At 38.3% G+C, this 19,738-nt stretch overlaps 1 protein-coding gene across 10 annotated transcripts in view; it reads right to left on the reverse strand.

Annotated features, from left to right (window-relative positions):
- The window catches only part of THOC2 (THO complex subunit 2), a 131,816-nt gene that overhangs the window by 80,461 nt on the left and 31,617 nt on the right, over window positions 1-19,738 (reverse strand). For all 10 annotated transcript variants that reach the window (XR_007722738.1, XM_050777340.1, XM_050777339.1 and 7 more), the window contains exons 5-8: window positions 15,654-15,724; window positions 14,695-14,816; window positions 13,992-14,125; window positions 3,896-4,062 (exon numbers count right to left, since the gene is read on the reverse strand). Coding sequence is in view for 9 of the 10 variants with exons in the window: in XM_050777340.1 (XP_050633297.1) it covers window positions 3,896-4,062; window positions 13,992-14,125; window positions 14,695-14,816; window positions 15,654-15,724 (494 nt within the window). In the remaining variant the exon portion in view is untranslated. The remainder of the gene's footprint in view (window positions 1-3,895; window positions 4,063-13,991; window positions 14,126-14,694; window positions 14,817-15,653; window positions 15,725-19,738) is intronic.

Genomic DNA, 19,738 nt, shown 5'->3' on the forward strand with positions numbered 1-19,738 from the left:
TTCTAGTTAAAATTGCAACCTACCACTCCTGATCTTATCTTGCTCTCTATTTTTCCCCATCTCATTAATTATTTTCTAACATATAATTTACTCAGAATGTAAACATCAAAAAAGAATTTCTGTTTACAGATGAAGCCTTAGTACCTAGTATTCTACCTTGCACAAATATAGATGCTCAATCTCTATTTCTTAAATGAATGAATTTGGGTATGTATAATAGGGCTGAACCATGGTACTACCATTACTATTACTGTGTGTTGAATCCAGAAATCAAAGGGCAATACAGATGAGACCTATCACCTCCTCCTCCTTTCCTGTAACGACAATCCAGACAAGTTTGTCTTCTGGTACCTTCACACTTTCTTGTACTCCCTTCCTGTGCTGTCTCTCATGCTGTCCCCAAGTCCTCTACTGTACAAGTGGAGTATCCCTCATCTAAAATGCCTGGGACCAGAAGTGTTTTAGATTTGGGAATTTTTTTTTTTTTTCAGCTTTTGGAATATTTGCATACTGGTTAAGCATCCCAAATCTGAAAACCCAAAATCCAAAATGCTCCAATCATCTCCTTTGAACATCATTCAGTGCTCAAAAAGTTTTGGATTTTGGAGCTTTGTGGATTTGGGATGCTCAACCTCTCACTGTCGTTGATACCATAGTGTAATACTAGCATTAAGGGGGAAAAAAAGAAGCCTATTAATCCAAATAAGACCCAGATGGTCAAAATATGAGTTGGAGAAAGGGATTGTGAACATTTTCCGGTAGTGATGGGAAAGGGGGATGGATGGTGGAATTACGCCAGGGACCAATACACAGATTGGCCATACATGCTTGGGAGCCAACTCTCAAGGTTACATCACCTAAGCAGTTCCTGATTTTCACAGCTTTCCTTACTTTACCTTCAAGGCCACAACTTTTCAAAAATATCTGACATTTCTTCCCCTACCCTCCACGGCCCTTAAGAATGCAGATTCTCACAATGACAAGACTTTTTTTTTTTTTAAAAGACAGAGTTTCGCTCTTGTTGCCCAGGCTGGAGTGCAATGGCGCGATCTCGGCTCACCACTACCTCCACCTCCTGGGTTCAAGCAATTCTCCTGCCTCAGCTTCGCAAGTAGCTGGGATTACAGGCATGCACCACCACGCCCAGCTAATTTTGCATTTTTAGTAGACACGGGGTTTCTCCATGTTGTTCAGGCTGGTCTCAAACTCCTGACCTCAGGTGATCCACCTGCCTCGCCCTCCCAAAATGCTGGGATTACAGGCGTGAGCCACCACGCCCGGCCCATAAGACAGTTCTAACAATAGAAACAAAGGGATGGTATTACATAGAGCAATATGAGGGTTAGTCATTCCAAGAACAAGTTATTTCTAAATTAAGTATTTCTTGGCTGAGCATTTCTTATATAAGAAAAATGGTCATTGTCTACAAAAAAAAAAAAAAAAAGGATTATTCAAATACTGTCAACCCCCCCGGGTATATTTTAATTCAGCTCAAAAAAGTTATATTATTTATAAGGAATGTTTTTATACAAAAAGATTTTAATTCTAAAACTTACATTCAACTAACTTGATGTTATGTAGTAGGTCATCATTATTCACTGTCATATGCTCTCAAACCTACAGTCTCCAAAGCCCTAATTTATATTTTAATTAATCATGCACAAGTTAAATTTCAGCCAACCTGTCACTAAAGCAGTTGGCTTCATGTACTCAAGCCCAAAGCAATCATGGTGGCTCTTAAAATCTGATAGAATGCTTGAATCTCTTTCCCAATACCAACAGTGAACATTCTGAGACGGAGTTTCGCTTTTATTGCCCAGGCTGAAGTGCAGCGGCACGATCTCGGCTCATGGTAAGCTCTGCCTCCCAGGTTCAAGAGATTCTCCTGCCTCAGCCTCCAGAGTAGCTGGGACTACAGGCACCCGCCACCACGCCCAGCTAATTTTTTTTTATATTTTTAGCAGAGGCAGGTTTTTGCCATGTTGGCCAGGCTGGTCTCAAACTCCTGACCTCAGGTGATCTGCCTGCCTCAGCCTCCCAAAGTGCTGGGATTACAGGCACAAGCCACTGCACCCAGCCTCCACTGCTCATTTTTGAACAAAGGTATTGTGCTCCTGCCCAAAAACCCTACCATGTCTCTTGTTTGGTATTGAAAAGCTATATGCTTTTAAACTCTTGTCTGCTTTCTCTTCTGTCTGCTGCAGCACCCCAGATCATAGAAAATAAAAGATTAGCAAAGGCAGTAGGTACTATATCATTTAAGAATACTAAAAGGAATTATCTTATTAACCTGACCTCACACTCCAAGAGTACAGAAACAGACACTCCTCTACACCAGAGTAACCTCAGTGCCTAGCAAAGAGCATAATCATAAACATTCAATGAATGCTTTCTGACTAGCTGACTATCCCAGGCAAGTAAACAAATTAGCAGAGTTATACCAAAAGGTAAATGGAGGCCTTATTACATTAAAATCCTCCATGCTATCAAGAGAATTGTCTTCCTAAAACATAGATCACTCATTTATAATTAGTGAGCATTTACTATAGGCTAGGCAACAAACTAATCCATAGGAATTAGTAAAACATAGAACCTGCCCTATATGGTTTACAATCTGGCAAAGGAGATAGATACAATTTATTCTAAGATAATCTGATGGGTGTTAGAAGTTATGTGTCAAGTTTTAGGAGAATACAGATTAAGAAGTGACTAATTCTGCATGGGTAAAGAGTCAGCTAAGCCTTTACAGAGCAAGCAGCATTTGCTCTTAAAGAATAAATAGGAGTTCACAAGATGAAGAAAGGAGAAGTGAGAGGGTTGGGTAAGAATAGTTTTTTAGTTATAAAGAACTACAGGAATAAAGGTTCACAGCAATATCTATATCTAAGTTCAAGAAATGGCTAGTCACTTAATATGACTAGAATATTAGATTTAAGAAAAAAAAAATAACTATAAAGATAAGGCCAGAAAGAACAATGCCAAATTGTGAAGAGCTATTTCTGCCACACTTAGAAGTTTGAATTTCATCCTACAAGTAAAGGTTTTTGACCAGTGAAGTGCCTCAGTTAGGTCTCTTTTAGAAAGCAACAGTAACAATAATATGAAAGATGGATTGAAGTAGAAATAATCAGAGACACAGATTAGCTTGACAGCTATTTTAGTGGCTTAAGCAAATGATACAAGATGTGCCTTGAATATTTATTCATGTCCCTAAAAAATTCCAATAGCCATTGTTTATAAAATAAAATTCTTGATCTAAGCACAGTGGCACATGCCTGTAAGTCCCAGCTACCTGGGAGGCTGAGGTGGGAGGATAACTTCGGCCCAGGAGTTTGAGACTAGTCTGGGTGAGATCCCATCTCAAAATAAAAAATAATTAAATAAAAATAAGATTCTAACTCTTAACACAGTATTCAAAGTCTGTGACCATCCAAAGTACACATACCTTCCCAATTTCATTTCCTGTCCCTTCTTTTCCCATCTTACAACCCAGCCACATTAGACTATGAACCATTCCTTCTATCTCTTAAATATATTCACACTGCCACATCTTTATTCTCCCATTGTTTGTTACTTACGCAGAGAAAATCTTAATGAACTCCTACTCATCCTTCAAGGACCAGGTTTAAAAAAAGATACATCTACAAAGTCTTCCCTGACTCCACCTCTCCCAAGGCAAAACTTAATAATGCTTTCCTCTAGGCTTTCACATAACATCATTCATACTACCAATATAGTACTTATCCCATTGCATTGTTAGCTATCCATTTATCTATCTCTTCTGCTAGAATGTCTGAGATGAGACCAATCATTTACAAATAAAACAAATTTAAATTATACAAACAAGATTAAGAAATTAATCTCTAAATATACATACATACACGTTTTTCTTTACCTGGTAAAACTTGAATTTGAACCCAAGAATATGACACAGTGTTTGCGGTTCACACATACTCATGTAAGATTCTAACAAAGATATAAAGAAGTCGTCGTGTTCTGGCCTGCATTCAAACACTTCTAAAATGACATCCAAAACTCTATTGGGATCCAGATTAAAGCATCCTGCAACAGATGAGACATACAAAAATTTAAAAATGATTATACATCATTTCTAGTGAAGCCATTAACTTTCAGGGATAACTCATATAGCAAGATAAAAATGATTTTAAAAACAACTTCCTTTACAAATTTGCTTCCCCTCTCCCAGAAGGAAATAAATCCGCTACACATTTTTGCAGATAAGAATGTGACTTTCCCAGAATCACAGAACGGGTTAACGACAGACCTGGGTTGGTATAGTCCAGGACCTGTGATACCAGTCAAATAAACATTCCTCTATGCCACACTTTGCCTCATCAGTTCTTGATTACTCGAGCTACTGAAACAGGTCCACATTATTAATTCTTGGAAAAACACGAAAATCAAACAATGCATTTTACAAATTAAGCAACTAAAGGGGTTTTTTTTTAATGTTTTAGGCAGAAGTATTTGGAATATTGATAAACAGTTAAAAGTCCAGGTTCACAAAAGTGGACAATCATTTTTAAAATCATTTTTTTATTTTATCTTACATATACTACAGAACTATAAAATATAACACTGATTTATATCCATGGCTTTTAGTAGCATTCTAAAGGGAAAAGTGGTATTCTATTGATACTTATAGATCAAAGAATACCAAGGGAGTTGGAGGCTCCTGGTTTACGTCAGTTCCTACATGCCTTTCATCAAGCTGAATGGGATTCTAGTATTTTAAAATATGTATATTTCATTAAACACAGTCCCTAAATGCAAGCTAACCACTTCACTGGGCCAAAAAATAAACACTGATTTCTTCTAATACTGGAGGAGAAAAGAACTGTGATAAATTTAGGGACGTATGTTAGATCTGAACACTTATACCTTATGGATGAGTTAGGGGATTTTTCCAAGAAAATTCTTATATAACCTATTCCTGTCCAAACCCTTTTGTAAGATGGTATCTCCAGTTACTTCTATTAACTCCACACTTACTCATATTAAATGCTATAAAACTAATGTCATTTCATGTTTCATACTACCTTAGCAATCACTTAGAAAACCAAATCCTCCAAATGCAAGTTTTCCCTCTTTTTATGAGATCCAAACTTAAGAACACATTTTCTTCTGCTTCTCATCATACTAAGGAAAAGGACTAAGGCAGTGAGCATGTCTTACTCAAAAAAAGTTCCATATTTTCATAAACTCTCCAAAAAGACGTTTCCCTGAAGTTCTAGGAAGAAAACTTCTAAATATTTTTATCTACCCCTGTACTTCCAAAAAGTACGGCCTATGAATATAAAAGTGATTCCAAAATAGCAATTAAGATCCTTAAATGCTGCTGATAGCAATGTAAAATGGTACAACCACTTTGTAAAATTGGCAAGTTTCTTTAAAATTTGAACTTACACCTACCATATGACCCAGCCTAGGCATTTACTCAAGAGAAATAAATGTCTATGTCAATACAAAGATTTGTACGCAAATGTTCACAGCAGGTTTATTTGTAATATACAACACTCCTCAAATGTCCATCAACATATAAATGGATAAACAACTTGCCGTATAGGATAAGTGGAGTAAGGATAAGTACAGTGGACATACTCAGCAATAAAAAGGGAAGAACTATTGATACAGGCAACAGTATCAAAGAATCACAAAATAATTATGCTGAATGAAATAAGCCAGACAAAAACAGTACACACTGTATGAGTCCATTTATAGACAAATTCTAGAAAAAGCAAATTAATCTACAGTAACAAAAAGCAGATCAGGCCGGGCACGGCAGCTCACGCCTGTAATCCCAGCATTTTGGAAGTTCAAGGCGGGTAGATCACTTGAGTCCAGGTGTTTGAGACCAGCCTGAGCAACATGGCAAAACTCTATCACTACAAAAAATTAGCCAGGCATGGTGGCACATGCCTGTAGTCCCAGCTACTCAGGAGGCTGAGGCGGAAGGATTACTTGAGCCCAGAAGGCAGAGGTTGCAGTGAGCCAAGAAGAAGAAAATTGAGGGGGAATGGGAGAAATCTGCACTATCTTGTTTGTGGTGTTGTCACAGATGTATATGTATGTTAAAACTCAAAGTGCACACCTTAAATATGTGCATTTTATTGTATGTCAATGAAGCCTGAACAAAGGTGAAAAATGCCTTCACACTGCTGTAACACTGATGATATATTATGGAAGTAAGATCTAGCAAATTCTCAAATCATGTAACTTCTCCTACATTAACTAAATATTAAAAAAATCACTAAATAAAAATGAATTAACACTCTATCATAGAAGACAAAAGAGACACTGAATATAATTTTTGACAAACTGGCTGGCTTGTAATTACCCATTAAGCTACATACACAAAACTCATAAAGAACAGAATAGCAACAAGTTAGATTAAAATCTTTTAAGTGCTTCATTCACATTGCTTTTAAGTTTACATTTTCAGTATGCTGAAATGTGAACCACTAGCATTATATTTTATTTAACAGCATTACTCCATCAAGGCTATTCTATCAGTGACCTTTACTGTCAACTACCCACTTTCTTTCTAGGTGCAATTTAATGCAGTAATCTGAAACAAGAGTTATGCACTTTTATTTATAACAGGTATCACCTTTGCATCTTTCATTACAGAAAATCTGGCTCATGAGTTTTCTATTACTATCTCAGGTGCCGTAAGTCCAATTAATTTTATCCATCAGATAGAAAAGGTAGCCAATTGAAGGTTTAGAAAACTATTTTCATTTATTTTTATGTATTATTATTTTTAGAGACAGGGTCTCGCTCTGTTGCCCATGCTGGAGTGTAGTGGTGCATTCATAGCTCACTGCAACCTCACACTCCTGGGCTCAAGTATCTTCCCATCGCAGCTTCCCAATTTGCGAGGACTACAGATGCACACCAACACGCTTGGGTAACTTTTTTGTAGAGATGGGGTCTCACTATGTTGCCCAGGCTGGTCTCAAACTCCTAGTCTCAAGTGATCCTCCTGCCTTACTCTCCCCAAAGTGCTGGGATTGCAGGCATGAGCCACCATGCCCAGCTGAAAATTATTTTTAAAGTCTTAGTGTTTTAAGTAACAGTTAAACTAGTTCATATACAGTGAGACTCTAATAATAATCAGTAAGTTTGAAAATCCAAAATGTTTCCCTAATGGCAGCTGTAATAGAATACAAGCAGTCTTGTATGCAAACATCTTAGAAAGGCTTTTGTCCAGCCCAAGCACTGATAGTCATGTGATCTTTAGAGAGATCATAAACCTAGCTCCCTAACTTTACCACCAGCTACATTAATACACACACAAACTTATATATGTACATATATATATTTACATATACATACATACACACACACACACAAACACACACACACATATGCCTTTATGCCTTTTGAGGAACAAACAAGAAACCATATTTAAAGAGAATAAGTCGAAAAATAAAGAAACTGCAAATCTACAACGGCCATAGATTCCCTCCTTCATTTAAATAAGTATTAAATAACTACCCACCATGTGCCAGGTGCTTGTGATTCTCCGGGAAAATAAAGAGAGGAGAGAGGGGGGATAAACACACAGGCAAGAGAAAATTTCAGGGGTAGTGGAAGGAATGTGCATTATCTCGTTTGTGGTGTTTTCACAGATGTAAAAGTCAAATTGTACACTTTAAATACAAGCATTCTACTATATGTCAATGAAGCCTCAATAAAGCTCAAATTTTAGAGCGATTAGTAAAATGGTTACGCTACCCTTGAGGAGAGTTCACACCTTTTGAATGATATATCTTTGAAGAAATGCACTAAAAAGCAACTGGAGTTTCCCAAAGATAGAAAAAATGGCCAGTATGTTACAGCGACACCGACTAGGGGCAAGAAATATGGTCAAACTGACAATGACCGTTGTAGAAATTAGGCCAAATTGAGATCTTAACAGGAAAATAAAAGACCAAGAGAGTATTGCAGACATAACTAGGAGAGATGTCCAGCCTATAAATTTCAGGCAAGAAAACGGAATTATAGCCTCAATCATCATGTTCATAAGAGAATGGACCTTAGGAGACAAAGAAAATCATGTTTTTAACAAAATGAAATGATCTATCATGTAGAAAGAATTTCTTTAGAAGCAAGCTAATAAAAATCTATGCTAGACTATTTCTAAGAAACACTATTTGCAAAAAAAAAAAAAACCAAAAAAAAAAACCTGCACATGTCAAAGCAAGAACCAATGAATAACAAAATAAAAGTATGATCTAAAAAACAGTAAGAAGGCCAGGCACGGTGGCTCATGCCTGTAATCCCAGCAATTTGGGAGGCTAAGGCAGGTGGATAGCTTGAGCTCAGGAGTTTGAGACCAGCCAGGCCAACATGGCAAAACCCCGTCTCTACAAAAAATACAAAACTTAGTGGGCATGGTTGTGTGTGCCTGTAGTACCAGCTATTTGGGAGGCTGAGGTGGGAGGATGGCTTGAGTTCAGAAGGCAGATGTTGCAGTGAGCCAAGACTGTACCACTGCAATCCAGCTTGGGCAACAGAGCCAGACCCTGTCTCAAAATAAAAATAAAATAAATAACAACAACAAAAAACCCCTATAGTTGGAAACACCAATTGCTGTCTTCTTTTTCATACTACAAAGGGAAAACTTCTAACATATAGCCAAGAAACTTCAATAATGTAAAAACTTAAGTAAAGAAGGCAGCCAACTTCCCTTTCAAAGAAATAGGAGAAAGGTGGCATAATAAGATGTGTCTAAGCTGAATGGACCCTATATTCAGATTGAACCAAAGATAAAATACTAAGTACACTCAAAATAATGTAGTCAAAGGGGTAAAATGTCCCATAATCTATCCAAAACTAAAAATCGTTTGGCTTAAGGATTTATCTTGTTTTTAATGTTACTCTGGTCACTTGAGAGACTGAAAAGGCAAAGACTCTCACTCTACCCTTCCCTAGCCAAATCTGTACCCTTTGACACCAGGCAACAAATGAAGGTCTTGAGGTTTGATGAAGAAAGCTCTGGTTCTGCGAGCGAAGGTAAAGGGGTTAGAGCCTACGCCAGAAAGGTCTTGGACCACTAAAACCTAAAACCAGGAAGAACCATTTTCACTCTCTAAAGCTACGCTCAAATAAGCTAGCTCCGTAATTAGTTGTTAGCCAGAACTTTTGATTTAGAGCAAGAATCAGCACTATGGCTTGTGGGTTAAATCCATTCAGCTGTCTGTTTTTGTAAATAAAATTTTATTGGCACACAGTCACTTTATTTATGTACTATCTATAGCTGTTTTTACACAACAATGGCAGAATTAAGTAGTTACAACAGAAACCATACGGTCCACAAAGCCAAAAAATATTTACTATCTCACCCTTTATAGAAACACTTGCTTACCACTGATTCAGAAGAAAGGAAAGAACACTTAGCAACCACTTGTTTTTATTATATATACTTAAAGTGTACAGCATGATGCTCTGATTTTTTTGAAGGGCATCCAAAAGAGTTCTTACAGTTTAGTTCAGCAAACAAAGGAGTCCACCTGTGATATCCTTTCCTCTATTTCTAAAAGATTTTTTTTGCCATCTTCAAGCAATGGTCACTTGTATGGTGTCTATGACTTGGCAGCTCAACAGTCTACTGTTCACTATTCATTACTATTTAATAAGTTGTTCAAATTTAGTGTCAGATCACAATCACCATGCAGATGCACAATGGTTCTGCTTCCTTGCTTGCACATGCACTAAATAGCCCCAAGTTATCTGGCAGAATATAAAAATTTTGATGTGCCAGAATCTTTTAGGAGCAAATAACTGCCTTTTTTTTTTTTTTTTTTTTTTTTTTTGAGACACTGTCTCACTCTGTCACCCAGGTTGGAGTCCAGTGGCGTGATCTCAGCTCACTGCAACCTCCACTTCCTGGGTTCAAGTGATTCTCCTGCCCGAGCCTTCATAGTAGCTGGGATTACAGGCACGTGCCACCATGCCCAACTAATTTTTGTGTTTTTAGTAGAGACAGGGTTTCACCATGTTGGCCAGACTGGTCTCAAATTCTAGACCTCAGGTGATCTGCCCACCCCGGCCACCCAAAGTTCTGGGATCACAGGCTTGAGCCACTGCATCCAGCCAAATAACTGTCTTTTAACTAAAGGACGATAAGTAAGGATTTATCCTGGTCAGACCAAGTACCCTGAAAGTATGTGCACCTAAAATGTATACTGCCCAAACTAGGTATCAGTTTCTGACACTGGCTGGTGAAAGAGGTGTCAGAAACTACCTGTCTAGACTGTTCCTAAACAGAAAACAATGGGAATAAACACAGAGAAACCCATCCAAAGAGGCCATGAAAAATAGGATGCTGGTCAGTGAGCTGTTCTGGACAGATAAGACAAGGCCTGGATGAAGTATGCACTAAGAGGGACTCCAATAAATGCTAACAACATTGAAAGAATACTAATTGGAACTGAAGTTTCAACCTCTATTTTCACATCAATGAAAAGTTTCATTCAGGCCGGGTGTGGGGGCTCACGCCTGTAATCCCAACACTTTAGGAGGCTGAGTCAGGCGGATCACTTGAAGCCAGGAGTTCGAGACCAGCCCAGCCAACTTAGTGAAACGCCGTCTCAACTAAAGACACACACACACACACACAAAAATAGCTGGGCATGGGTGGCCCACGCCTGTAATTCCAGCTACTCGGGAGACTGAGGCACGAGAATCGTTTGAACCTGGGAGGCAGAGGTTGCAGAGAGCCAAGATCGTACCACTGCACTGCAGCCTGGGCAATGAAGCGAGACTCTGTCTCAAAAAAATAAAAGTTTATTTCTCAGACAATTAAAGGGAGGAGGAAATCACCTAGTCAGAGATAAATAAACACTGAGACAGGGAGATGAACTTTCTAAAATTCTCCATGTCAGGAAAAAGAGGCTAAGAGTCAGTATAGATTGTACAAGAATAGAGGAAATATTCATTCCTTTTATACCCAGTATTTATTTATCACCTACATACCAAGTATTAAGGATAAGGTACTGGCCAGGTGCGGTGGCTCACGCCTGTAATCCCAGTACTTTGGGAGGCCGAGGCGGGCGGGTCACGACATCAGGAGATCGAGGTCATCCTGGCTAACACGGTGAAACCCTGTCTCTACTAAAAAACTACAAAAAATTAGCCAGGCGTGGTGGTGGGTGCCTGTAGTCCCAGCTACTCGGGAGGCTGAGGCAGGAGAATGGCGTGAACCCGGGAGGCGGAGCTTGCAGTGAGCTGAGATCACGCCACTGTACTCCAGCCTGGGCAACAGAGCAAGACTCCGTCTCAATTAAAAAAAAAAAGAAAGGATAAGGTACTAAACAAAACCCTAGTCCTCACAGAGCTTACATCACAGGGGGAGGGGGAGGGGGAGGAGGTACAGAGCATATTATATGGTGATATGTGCAAAAAAGAAAAATAATCAGGGAATAATAGGGAGTTTTGACAGGGGTGGGCAGGGAAGGCTTCACTAAGAAGGTGACATTTGAGTACTACTTGGTGGGTCAGAATATAGGTTTAGCCCAATAAATCAAATTGTTTATACTCATAGACTGTCCATATACTTCATGAGCTTACAATTGTGTTTGTTACGCTGTTTTTCAGAAATAGGATCATAGCCTGTTCTCCCTGAGAGCAAAGTTCAAGAAAAGTAAGTAGTGTACATTTTCTAGTAAGATAAAAGCACACCTTCAAGAAAATCCCTCTTTGAAATGTTCCCAAAATAACGAAGGAACGAAAAGGTATAAACTCACAAGAAATAGAAGAAACAGATGTCAACAAAAAAGGATATAAAGTAAAAAAAAAAAAACATAGCACAGAATTTTTATGTGGGGAATACTATCTTAAGTAAGTACATGACAGGATACAAGGAAAGACAAACTTATAGCAAAGCAGCACTGACAAGCTTCTCAAGCTAGATCAAAAAACACTCAGGAAAGTGTGGTGCCTACCCTAGAAAGAACAGAAAGGGGCTGGGCACAGTGGCTCAAGCCTGCAATCCCAGCACTTTGGGAGGCCAAGGCGGGCGGATCACCTGAGGTCATGAGTTTGAGACCAACCTGGCCAACATGGTGAAACTCCATCTCTACTTAAAATACAAAAATTAGCTGGGTGTGTTGGCAGGCTCCTGTAGTCCCAGCTACTCGGGAGGCTGAGGCAGGAGAACTGCTTGAACCCCGGAGGCAGAGGTTGCAGTGAACTGGGATTGTGCCACTGCACTCCAGCCTGGCCGACAGAGTGAGACTCCATAGAAAGAAAAGACAAGACAAGCCAAGCCAAAAGAACGAACAGAAAGGAACTAAGGAACCACCACAGGAAGGTTTCTAAAAATAAGTCACGGCCACACAGGTAAGCAAGAGTCCCACAGCCCTAGGGGGCCACCCATCTTGATGTTAAATTGACAACTGGAAGAAACAGCAAAGAAACTACATCAGCTGCCAGAACTAGATAATTTCAAAGAAAAGGGTATTTAAACAAAAGGCTATTTAGTCGGGCACAGTGGCTCATGCCTGTAATCCCAGTACTTCGGGAGGCCAAGGCAGAAGGATCGCTTGAGCCCATGAGTTCAAGACCAGCCTGGGCATAGCGAGACCCCATCTCTTAAAAAAATAAATAAAAATTTTAAAAATAAACTGAAAGCTACTTACTTGCTGGTAAGAACAAGGGTGATTATAGTAAATCTAGTTTTAATTGGATTCCTACACAAAGCACCAGAGGAAGGAGATAAGGATTGGGACACCTTCTCCCTCTTTCGTAGTCATATATAAACTCCAAAAAACAGAGAAAGAATCAAGAAGCTGATGATAAGCACCCCTAAGATGTAACTAGTGAGGCACAAAATATGACTCCTCTGGCAGGTCTCAAGACCCAGGTACCGCAAAATCTTCCCTACGATAGCACAACACCTAGCAAATAATAGAAAAAACTATTTCCACCTTAGGAAAATCGAGATTACCCTATTTTTCTGGTGCTCGTTCATCTTTTCCACAGAAGTCAACTACTTCTGGGCCGGGCGCGGTGGCTCAAGCCTGTAATCCCAGCACTTTGGGAGGCCGAGACGGGCGGATCACAAGGTCAGGAGATCGAGACCATCCTGGCTAACCCGGTGAAACCCCGTCTCTACTAAAAAATACAAAAAACTAGCCGGGTGAGGTGGCGGGCGCCTGTAGTCCCAGCTACTCGGGAGGCTGAGGCAGGAGAATGGCGTGAACCCGGGAGGCGGAGCTTGCAGTGAGCTGAGATCCGGCCACTGCACTCCAGCCTGGGTGACAGAGCGAGACCCCGTCTCAAAAAAAAAAAAAAAAGAAGTCAACTACTTCTTCCAAATGCTCAATGCAAATAAAAAGAAAAAAGTAATGCTACAGGAATTCTACTTAAAGGGTAGGGAGAATAAAAACTTTCCTGTTACACTTTTACAACAGCTGTTGCACTTACTTTAAAAGGCTATTATAAAGATAAAATATGCATCAAAGTCCCTTGTAAAGTTATTTTGAAAAAAGTTCAAAATTACACATCTGTAGGTTTCAAAAGTTCACTGAAGATTTACTGTATTAAAGTTTTCATGTTTGCTTTTCGGTCCTCCATAAAATGGTTGAGAAATACTTAAAAATAGAAATACCAGAGAAACGTAGGGCACTGTATCAGAACAGTCCATTCTGTTCTTTGTCATCCATTGTCTTTTGAAAGCGTTGGCTTACCACTCAGGATCCCCTCCACAAAAAAGAAAGACTAGACAGAGCAGGACCTAATATTAACATACAAGTAATAGTGACAAAAAGATTTCTCACAAATATCATGCTAAATTTTATAATTACTGATAAAACATTAAAAGTAAAAGCTAAACACCTCTCCCATTCCTTAACCAGGAAAAAAAAAGTATATGGAATGCACTCATTTTGTCTTTATGGATATTCTCCAACAATTAAAATAACTTATCTTAACAACACATACTATACAGATATATGTCTTACCTATTAAAGATTTGATATTTTCTAAGATTAAGTCACTAGTAATACTTCCAGATAAATCTTGCCCCAATTCGGCAATCAGCTTGGCATAACCTTCATTCTCTTCTCTTAACAAATTGAATTTTTGCTGCTTATAACTGAAATCAGATAAATACCATTAAGGGGATAAAATTAATCTCAATTAACAAGCTTGCACAGAGTACTGTATTCTCACTGAATTTTCTTATCTCCAACCTACAACAATCGTAAGAATAGTTGTTTAAAGTTTACTTCTTTGTGTGCCTTTTAGAGTAGAAAACAACAGTGGTTCATATGAGAACCCCCAATATTAATTACACGGGGAAAACCAGTAACACAAGAAAAGGATATTGTTAATATCAGGGAACAATAACATATCACTATTTCCATCTCTAAGAATATACCCCGAGTATAGTCATAGTCATAAATCATTTTATTGCTAATGATGAAAGCATGAGTATTATTTTAACTTTGAATATGGGCAAAAGTAACATTGGTTTTACACAGGTAAAGGTCACTGATGACTCAATAATATTAGGCTACTTTTAGAAGGCAAAAAACACAAGACATGCTAACCACAAACAAAAAAACAGTCTTCAAAGTCCCCTTAGAAGCCACTAGCATTCAAAATATGAATGAAAAAACATACTCAGCTACTTGATCTGAAACGTAAGATACGTGTACTTACAAGAGTTTTGTCTTGATTTTAACTGACTTTTGATTGAATTGCTGTGATTGTTTGATAAGCCCTAATGATTCCAGTGTTTCTGGATCCAGGCGTTCCTTTAAAACTGTGTCTGAAACTAAATACTGTATTAAAAAATATTAAAAGTCATTTATTCCTTAGCATTGCATCCGCAACGTTAAATATATTCAAACTAAAGCTTCCTAAATAAGAATACAAAAATAACATTATATAACAACCTACAATTTATAAAAAGGCTTGGAAGTTCAATTTAACAAATATTATGACTCCAAATATTGAAATATTTTATAAATAGCTTTCAAAAAATTCCCTACAAAATTATATGCATGTTGTATATTGCCTATAAATGACAAGAACTACAGATGAAATTTTCAATATGATTGCATTTGGCTTAACTGGATTTTCACCTAATACAGCACTTAATAGCCTCCTACTTGAAGTTAAATTCTAGTATAGCAAAGACGAGCACCTTCTTCCAGGTCTGAACCATGGCAGTTCTCCCTGGTTCTAAATTTATGAACACAAATGGTTTACCAGACAACAATCATGGCGAGTTCTAGAGTTTATCATTTTTAAACTACCTCTACTCTTTTACTCTTTGCTTATCAGTTTATGAGAAAAAAAAATCCATTTAAAAGCTGTCTACAATCATTTCTACTTACTTTATAAATGCTTACCTTTTTCTTAGGAACTTACTAGGTCAGGAATATCACCAAAGGTTTTAAATGTCTAGATAGTTTGAGTGATATGGATATGGTTACATGCTTATTTCATAGAAACAGCATGTCTAATTTCACAAAACATTCCATTTCAAAACGCAAATCTCACCTTATGAGAAAAGTCAACTGAATGTCAATATCCTCCTCCATTAACATGACTAACTTCTATCGCAGCTGTTTAATGCAGATTTTTAAAAGGGAAAAATATTTTTAAAAACTTACCAAACATGCTAATACCAACTGTGTAAAATAGTCTCTCTTGCTTTTTTCTTCTAAACAATTTGTCTCAATATCTATAATGATGAAGACGAAAAAAGTTTGATTGATTTTTCTACACTCCCCAGCACTAAAGTAAGATAATTATTTAAAAACTAATTTCAAAATGCCTCAATCTGAATTTGGAAAAATTCAAAACTATGGTAACATGAAATATTATATGAATGCTTTAATTTCTCCTAAAACTGGAGGTTGACCCTGTGACCTATGACAGATCCATAAAATGGTACATCAATTACACTGGAGCTGCCTGCTATGGCACTGGAAGCAACAAAGCTTCATAAAAAATTGTTCGCAAAAAACGAAACACTCAAAGTTTAAATGACTACTTGTCAGAGATGCTAAAAAGAAAAAAAAAAGATTATTTTAGGTGGAAAGTTGAATAGGGTTATAACAAAGATTTCTTCTAACTCTAAAGATCCTAATACTCATGAAAATCAAACCCATGACTTTCGCCACCCTGGTCAAATTACTATGTCCTAACCAAGCTACCTGGCCACCAACCTTATGAAAAGACAGTATTAAAAAATAGTTCTGGCCAGGTACAGTGGCTCACGCCTGCAATCCCAACATTTTGGGAGGCCAAAGCAGGTGGATCACCTGAGGTCAGGGGTTCAAGACCAGCCTGGGCAACATGGTGAAACCCCGTCTCTACTAAAAATACAAAAATCAGCTGGGCGCAGTGGTACCCATCTGTAAGTGCAGCTACTAGGGAGGCTGAGGCAGGAGAATCACTTGAACCTGGGAGGCGGAAGTTGCAGTGAGCCGAGATCATGCCACTGCATTCCAGCCCGGGTGACGGAGTAAGACTCTGTCTCAAAAAAAATAATAATAAAATAAAATAAAATAAAATAAATAACATCTTATCTTGAATTATAATTCTAGTCAGTAAATAGAAATTATTCAAAATTTTTATCTTCCTACTGAAATATTTAAAAACTGAGACTGTGAGTTTCAGTAAATTATTCAGAAAATTTGTCAAAAATTTTTCTGATCTGAAGTGTGGAAGAAAGAAAACAGTGCCAAATGCCAAGCACCAAAAATTTCAACCAGCATTGGCAGGATTACAAACAAGGCTAATCTCAGGATTACTGCTTTAACTGATTATATACTATTAACCTAATTTTACAGTCAACTCATAATTTAGAATATGCTATAAAGAGAAGCACTGGTTTTAGTGAAGTAATAAAAATTGTCCTCTACACGCTCTACTGCCAACATTGAGAATCAAAAGAGAAGGGGATTTTTCATCAAACATATCCACATTTTCCTGGCCCTTGACTTTCCCTTCTTGGACAGTTGCCATTTCTACATATCCTGGCCACTGTAGCTAAGCATGCAGTTAGCTCATGTGTATTAAGGAAATTTTAGGGTGTAATTTATGCAATGTAAATTACAGTATAATCTCAATTTCTCATTAAGAGTTTTAACCCATGTGTACCTCACCAATCCTTTTCAGGGACTCCCAATTGTTGCCCTGCTATCTGGTTTTCTGGTCCCTCCTCAGTCTAGAACTTTAAAGATACTGATTTTAAGAGACCGGGGCTAAACTGAGTTCATTCTTTTACCCAACATCTATCTATACTCCAGGGCCCTAAAGTCCCTAAGATCTACCTCTCAAGGTCCCTAAGATCAGAGGCAACGGATGGCAGATTCATCCTGTTCAAGTCAAGTCTCTCTCCTCTCAGCCACCTAACCTGATTAAGACAGTTATCCTCTGAGGGTTTGTGAACCTGGAATGAATTATTTTAGCTCATTAATCTTAATTCTTAGAATTGGATAAATTACTTAAATGTCTAACCATTCTCTTGGGTTCTGACAATGTTAGGAAATGCTTAATAGGGTCTCAGTAAATTTCTTAGCTGAACTATCTCAACAATCAGTACAGGACTCTATTATCCCAACTGTACCTTCCCTGGTTTCTTTATTCTTTTTGCTCTAACTCATTAACACCATTCTAATAAACTCATTTATTATCCCTGACTCCTCTACTTCGAATAAATTCTCTTTAATTTCCCCTGATTTTAATAAAAAGCCCTCAGCTATTTCCAACTCTAGTGCCCAGTATCACCAATTACCTACTCTAGCCCAGAGGTCCCATCAGCATACCAAGTTACAGCAGACTCCCCCTTTCTATAGCTCTCACGTCCCCTCACCTTCATATGATTAGTCTATTAAAGTCGCTATCAGCCGGGTGCGGTAGCTCAAGTCTGCAATCCCAGCACTTTGGGAGGCCAAGGCAGGCAGATCACCTGAGGTTAGGAGTTCGAGACCAGCCTGGCCAACAGGGCGAAACCCTGTCTCTATTAAAAATACAAAAATTAGCTGGGTGTGGTGGTACATGCCTGCAATCACAGCTACTCGGGAGGCTGAGGCAGGAGAATCACTTGAACCTGGGAGGCGGAGGTTGCAGCAAGCCGAGATCATACCGCTGCATTCCAATCCGGGCAACAAGAGTGAAACTCCATCTCGGGGCAGGCTTGGGGGGGCAGGGGGGAGTTGCTATCTTAACCTGGAAAGCGCAGCACTAATTTCCCTTATAACTGTTAACATTTAGAATGACAACATGATGTAATAAAAAGATAACAGGCTGTGGAGCCAAAGGGACCCAGGTTCAAATTCTGCCTTACTGGCTTGTGTGGCCTTGAAAAATCACCACTTCACTGAACCTCATTTTTCTGATCTGTACACCTACCACCATTACAGGAGTTGATGTAAGGATTAAAATAAAAATTAAATGCTTAACACAATGCCTAGAACATGGAAGGTACTCTAAAAGCAGAACTTAAATTGTTATTATTATCATTATTATTATCATCATCATCATCATCATCATCATTATTATTAGAGGTAGCTCACATTCTTACTCCTATTCCCCAGCCTTGATCTGGGGTCACACTTTAATCATTTTTTTTCTGCCAAGGGTGAGGGTGGGTGAGTGAGGGGGCAGGTGAGGAAAATCCTCTTCCCAAGTTTGCCATCATAATATTGCTTATAAAAATGGACTGGATAGGCCAGGCACTGTGGCTCACTCCTATAATCCCAGCACTTTGGGAGGCCTAGGTGGGCAGATCACTTGAGGTCAGAAGTTTGAGACCAGTCTGGCCAACATGGTGAAACCCCATCTCTACTAAAAATACAAAAAAATTAGCCAGGCGTGGTGGCATGCGCCTGTAATCCCAGCTACTCAGGAGGCTGAGACAGGAGAATCACTTGAACCCAGGAAGCAGAGGTTGCAATGAGCCAAGATCGTGCTACTGAACTCAGCCTGGGTGACAGAGCAAGACTCCATCTCAAACAAAAAATGGACTGGATAGGCTAAGAGAAATTTCCCAAGAGCAACCAAGCATCATCTTCATGAATTCATGTTACTAGTAAAAGACAATGACTTGTAACAATAATTCATATTACTAAATAACTACGAAGGGAAAAATATAACCTAATAAGTCAATAAAGAAATTACTAGGGCCAATAAGCTGATAATTGATGATTACCCAAAGAAAGATATACTCCTGACACTATCAAGGAACAATAGCTTCCACAAAATGTTACCTACAAATCAGTCTTACAGTTTTACAAATTTATAGTAAAAATATTTTTAACTGAAATTTGTTTCATGATATATTTATTTGCAAAAAAAAAAAAAAAAAAGGTAATATCTTTAGTGTCTCACTAAAAATTTTAGCTTAAAAGGTTTTTTGGTTGGCTTAAATCAATCCAACAGATAGCATGAACATATGAGTAAAAGGGGGCACTATTAATAATTAGCCAGTGAAAACAAAACTGGGACATGTGCTCATCTCATCAACGGTCTTCTCTTTTCATTTATCACTCCCAGTCCACATACATGTTGACCTACTCCCAACATTACTGGGAACTTATGAAATCTGAAACTTCCTGAAGGATCAAGCACCAGCATTTACATTTGTCAAGAACAAATTCTAAATTCTCAGTAAGACATTTAAGTAATGTATCTAATTCTAAGAATTAAGATTAATGAGCTAAAACAATTCATTCCAGGTTCACAAACC

The sequence above is a fragment of the Macaca thibetana genome, chromosome X (genome assembly GCF_024542745.1).
Source record: "Macaca thibetana thibetana isolate TM-01 chromosome X, ASM2454274v1, whole genome shotgun sequence".
In the NCBI taxonomy this organism is placed as follows: Eukaryota; Metazoa; Chordata; class Mammalia; order Primates; family Cercopithecidae; genus Macaca; species Macaca thibetana.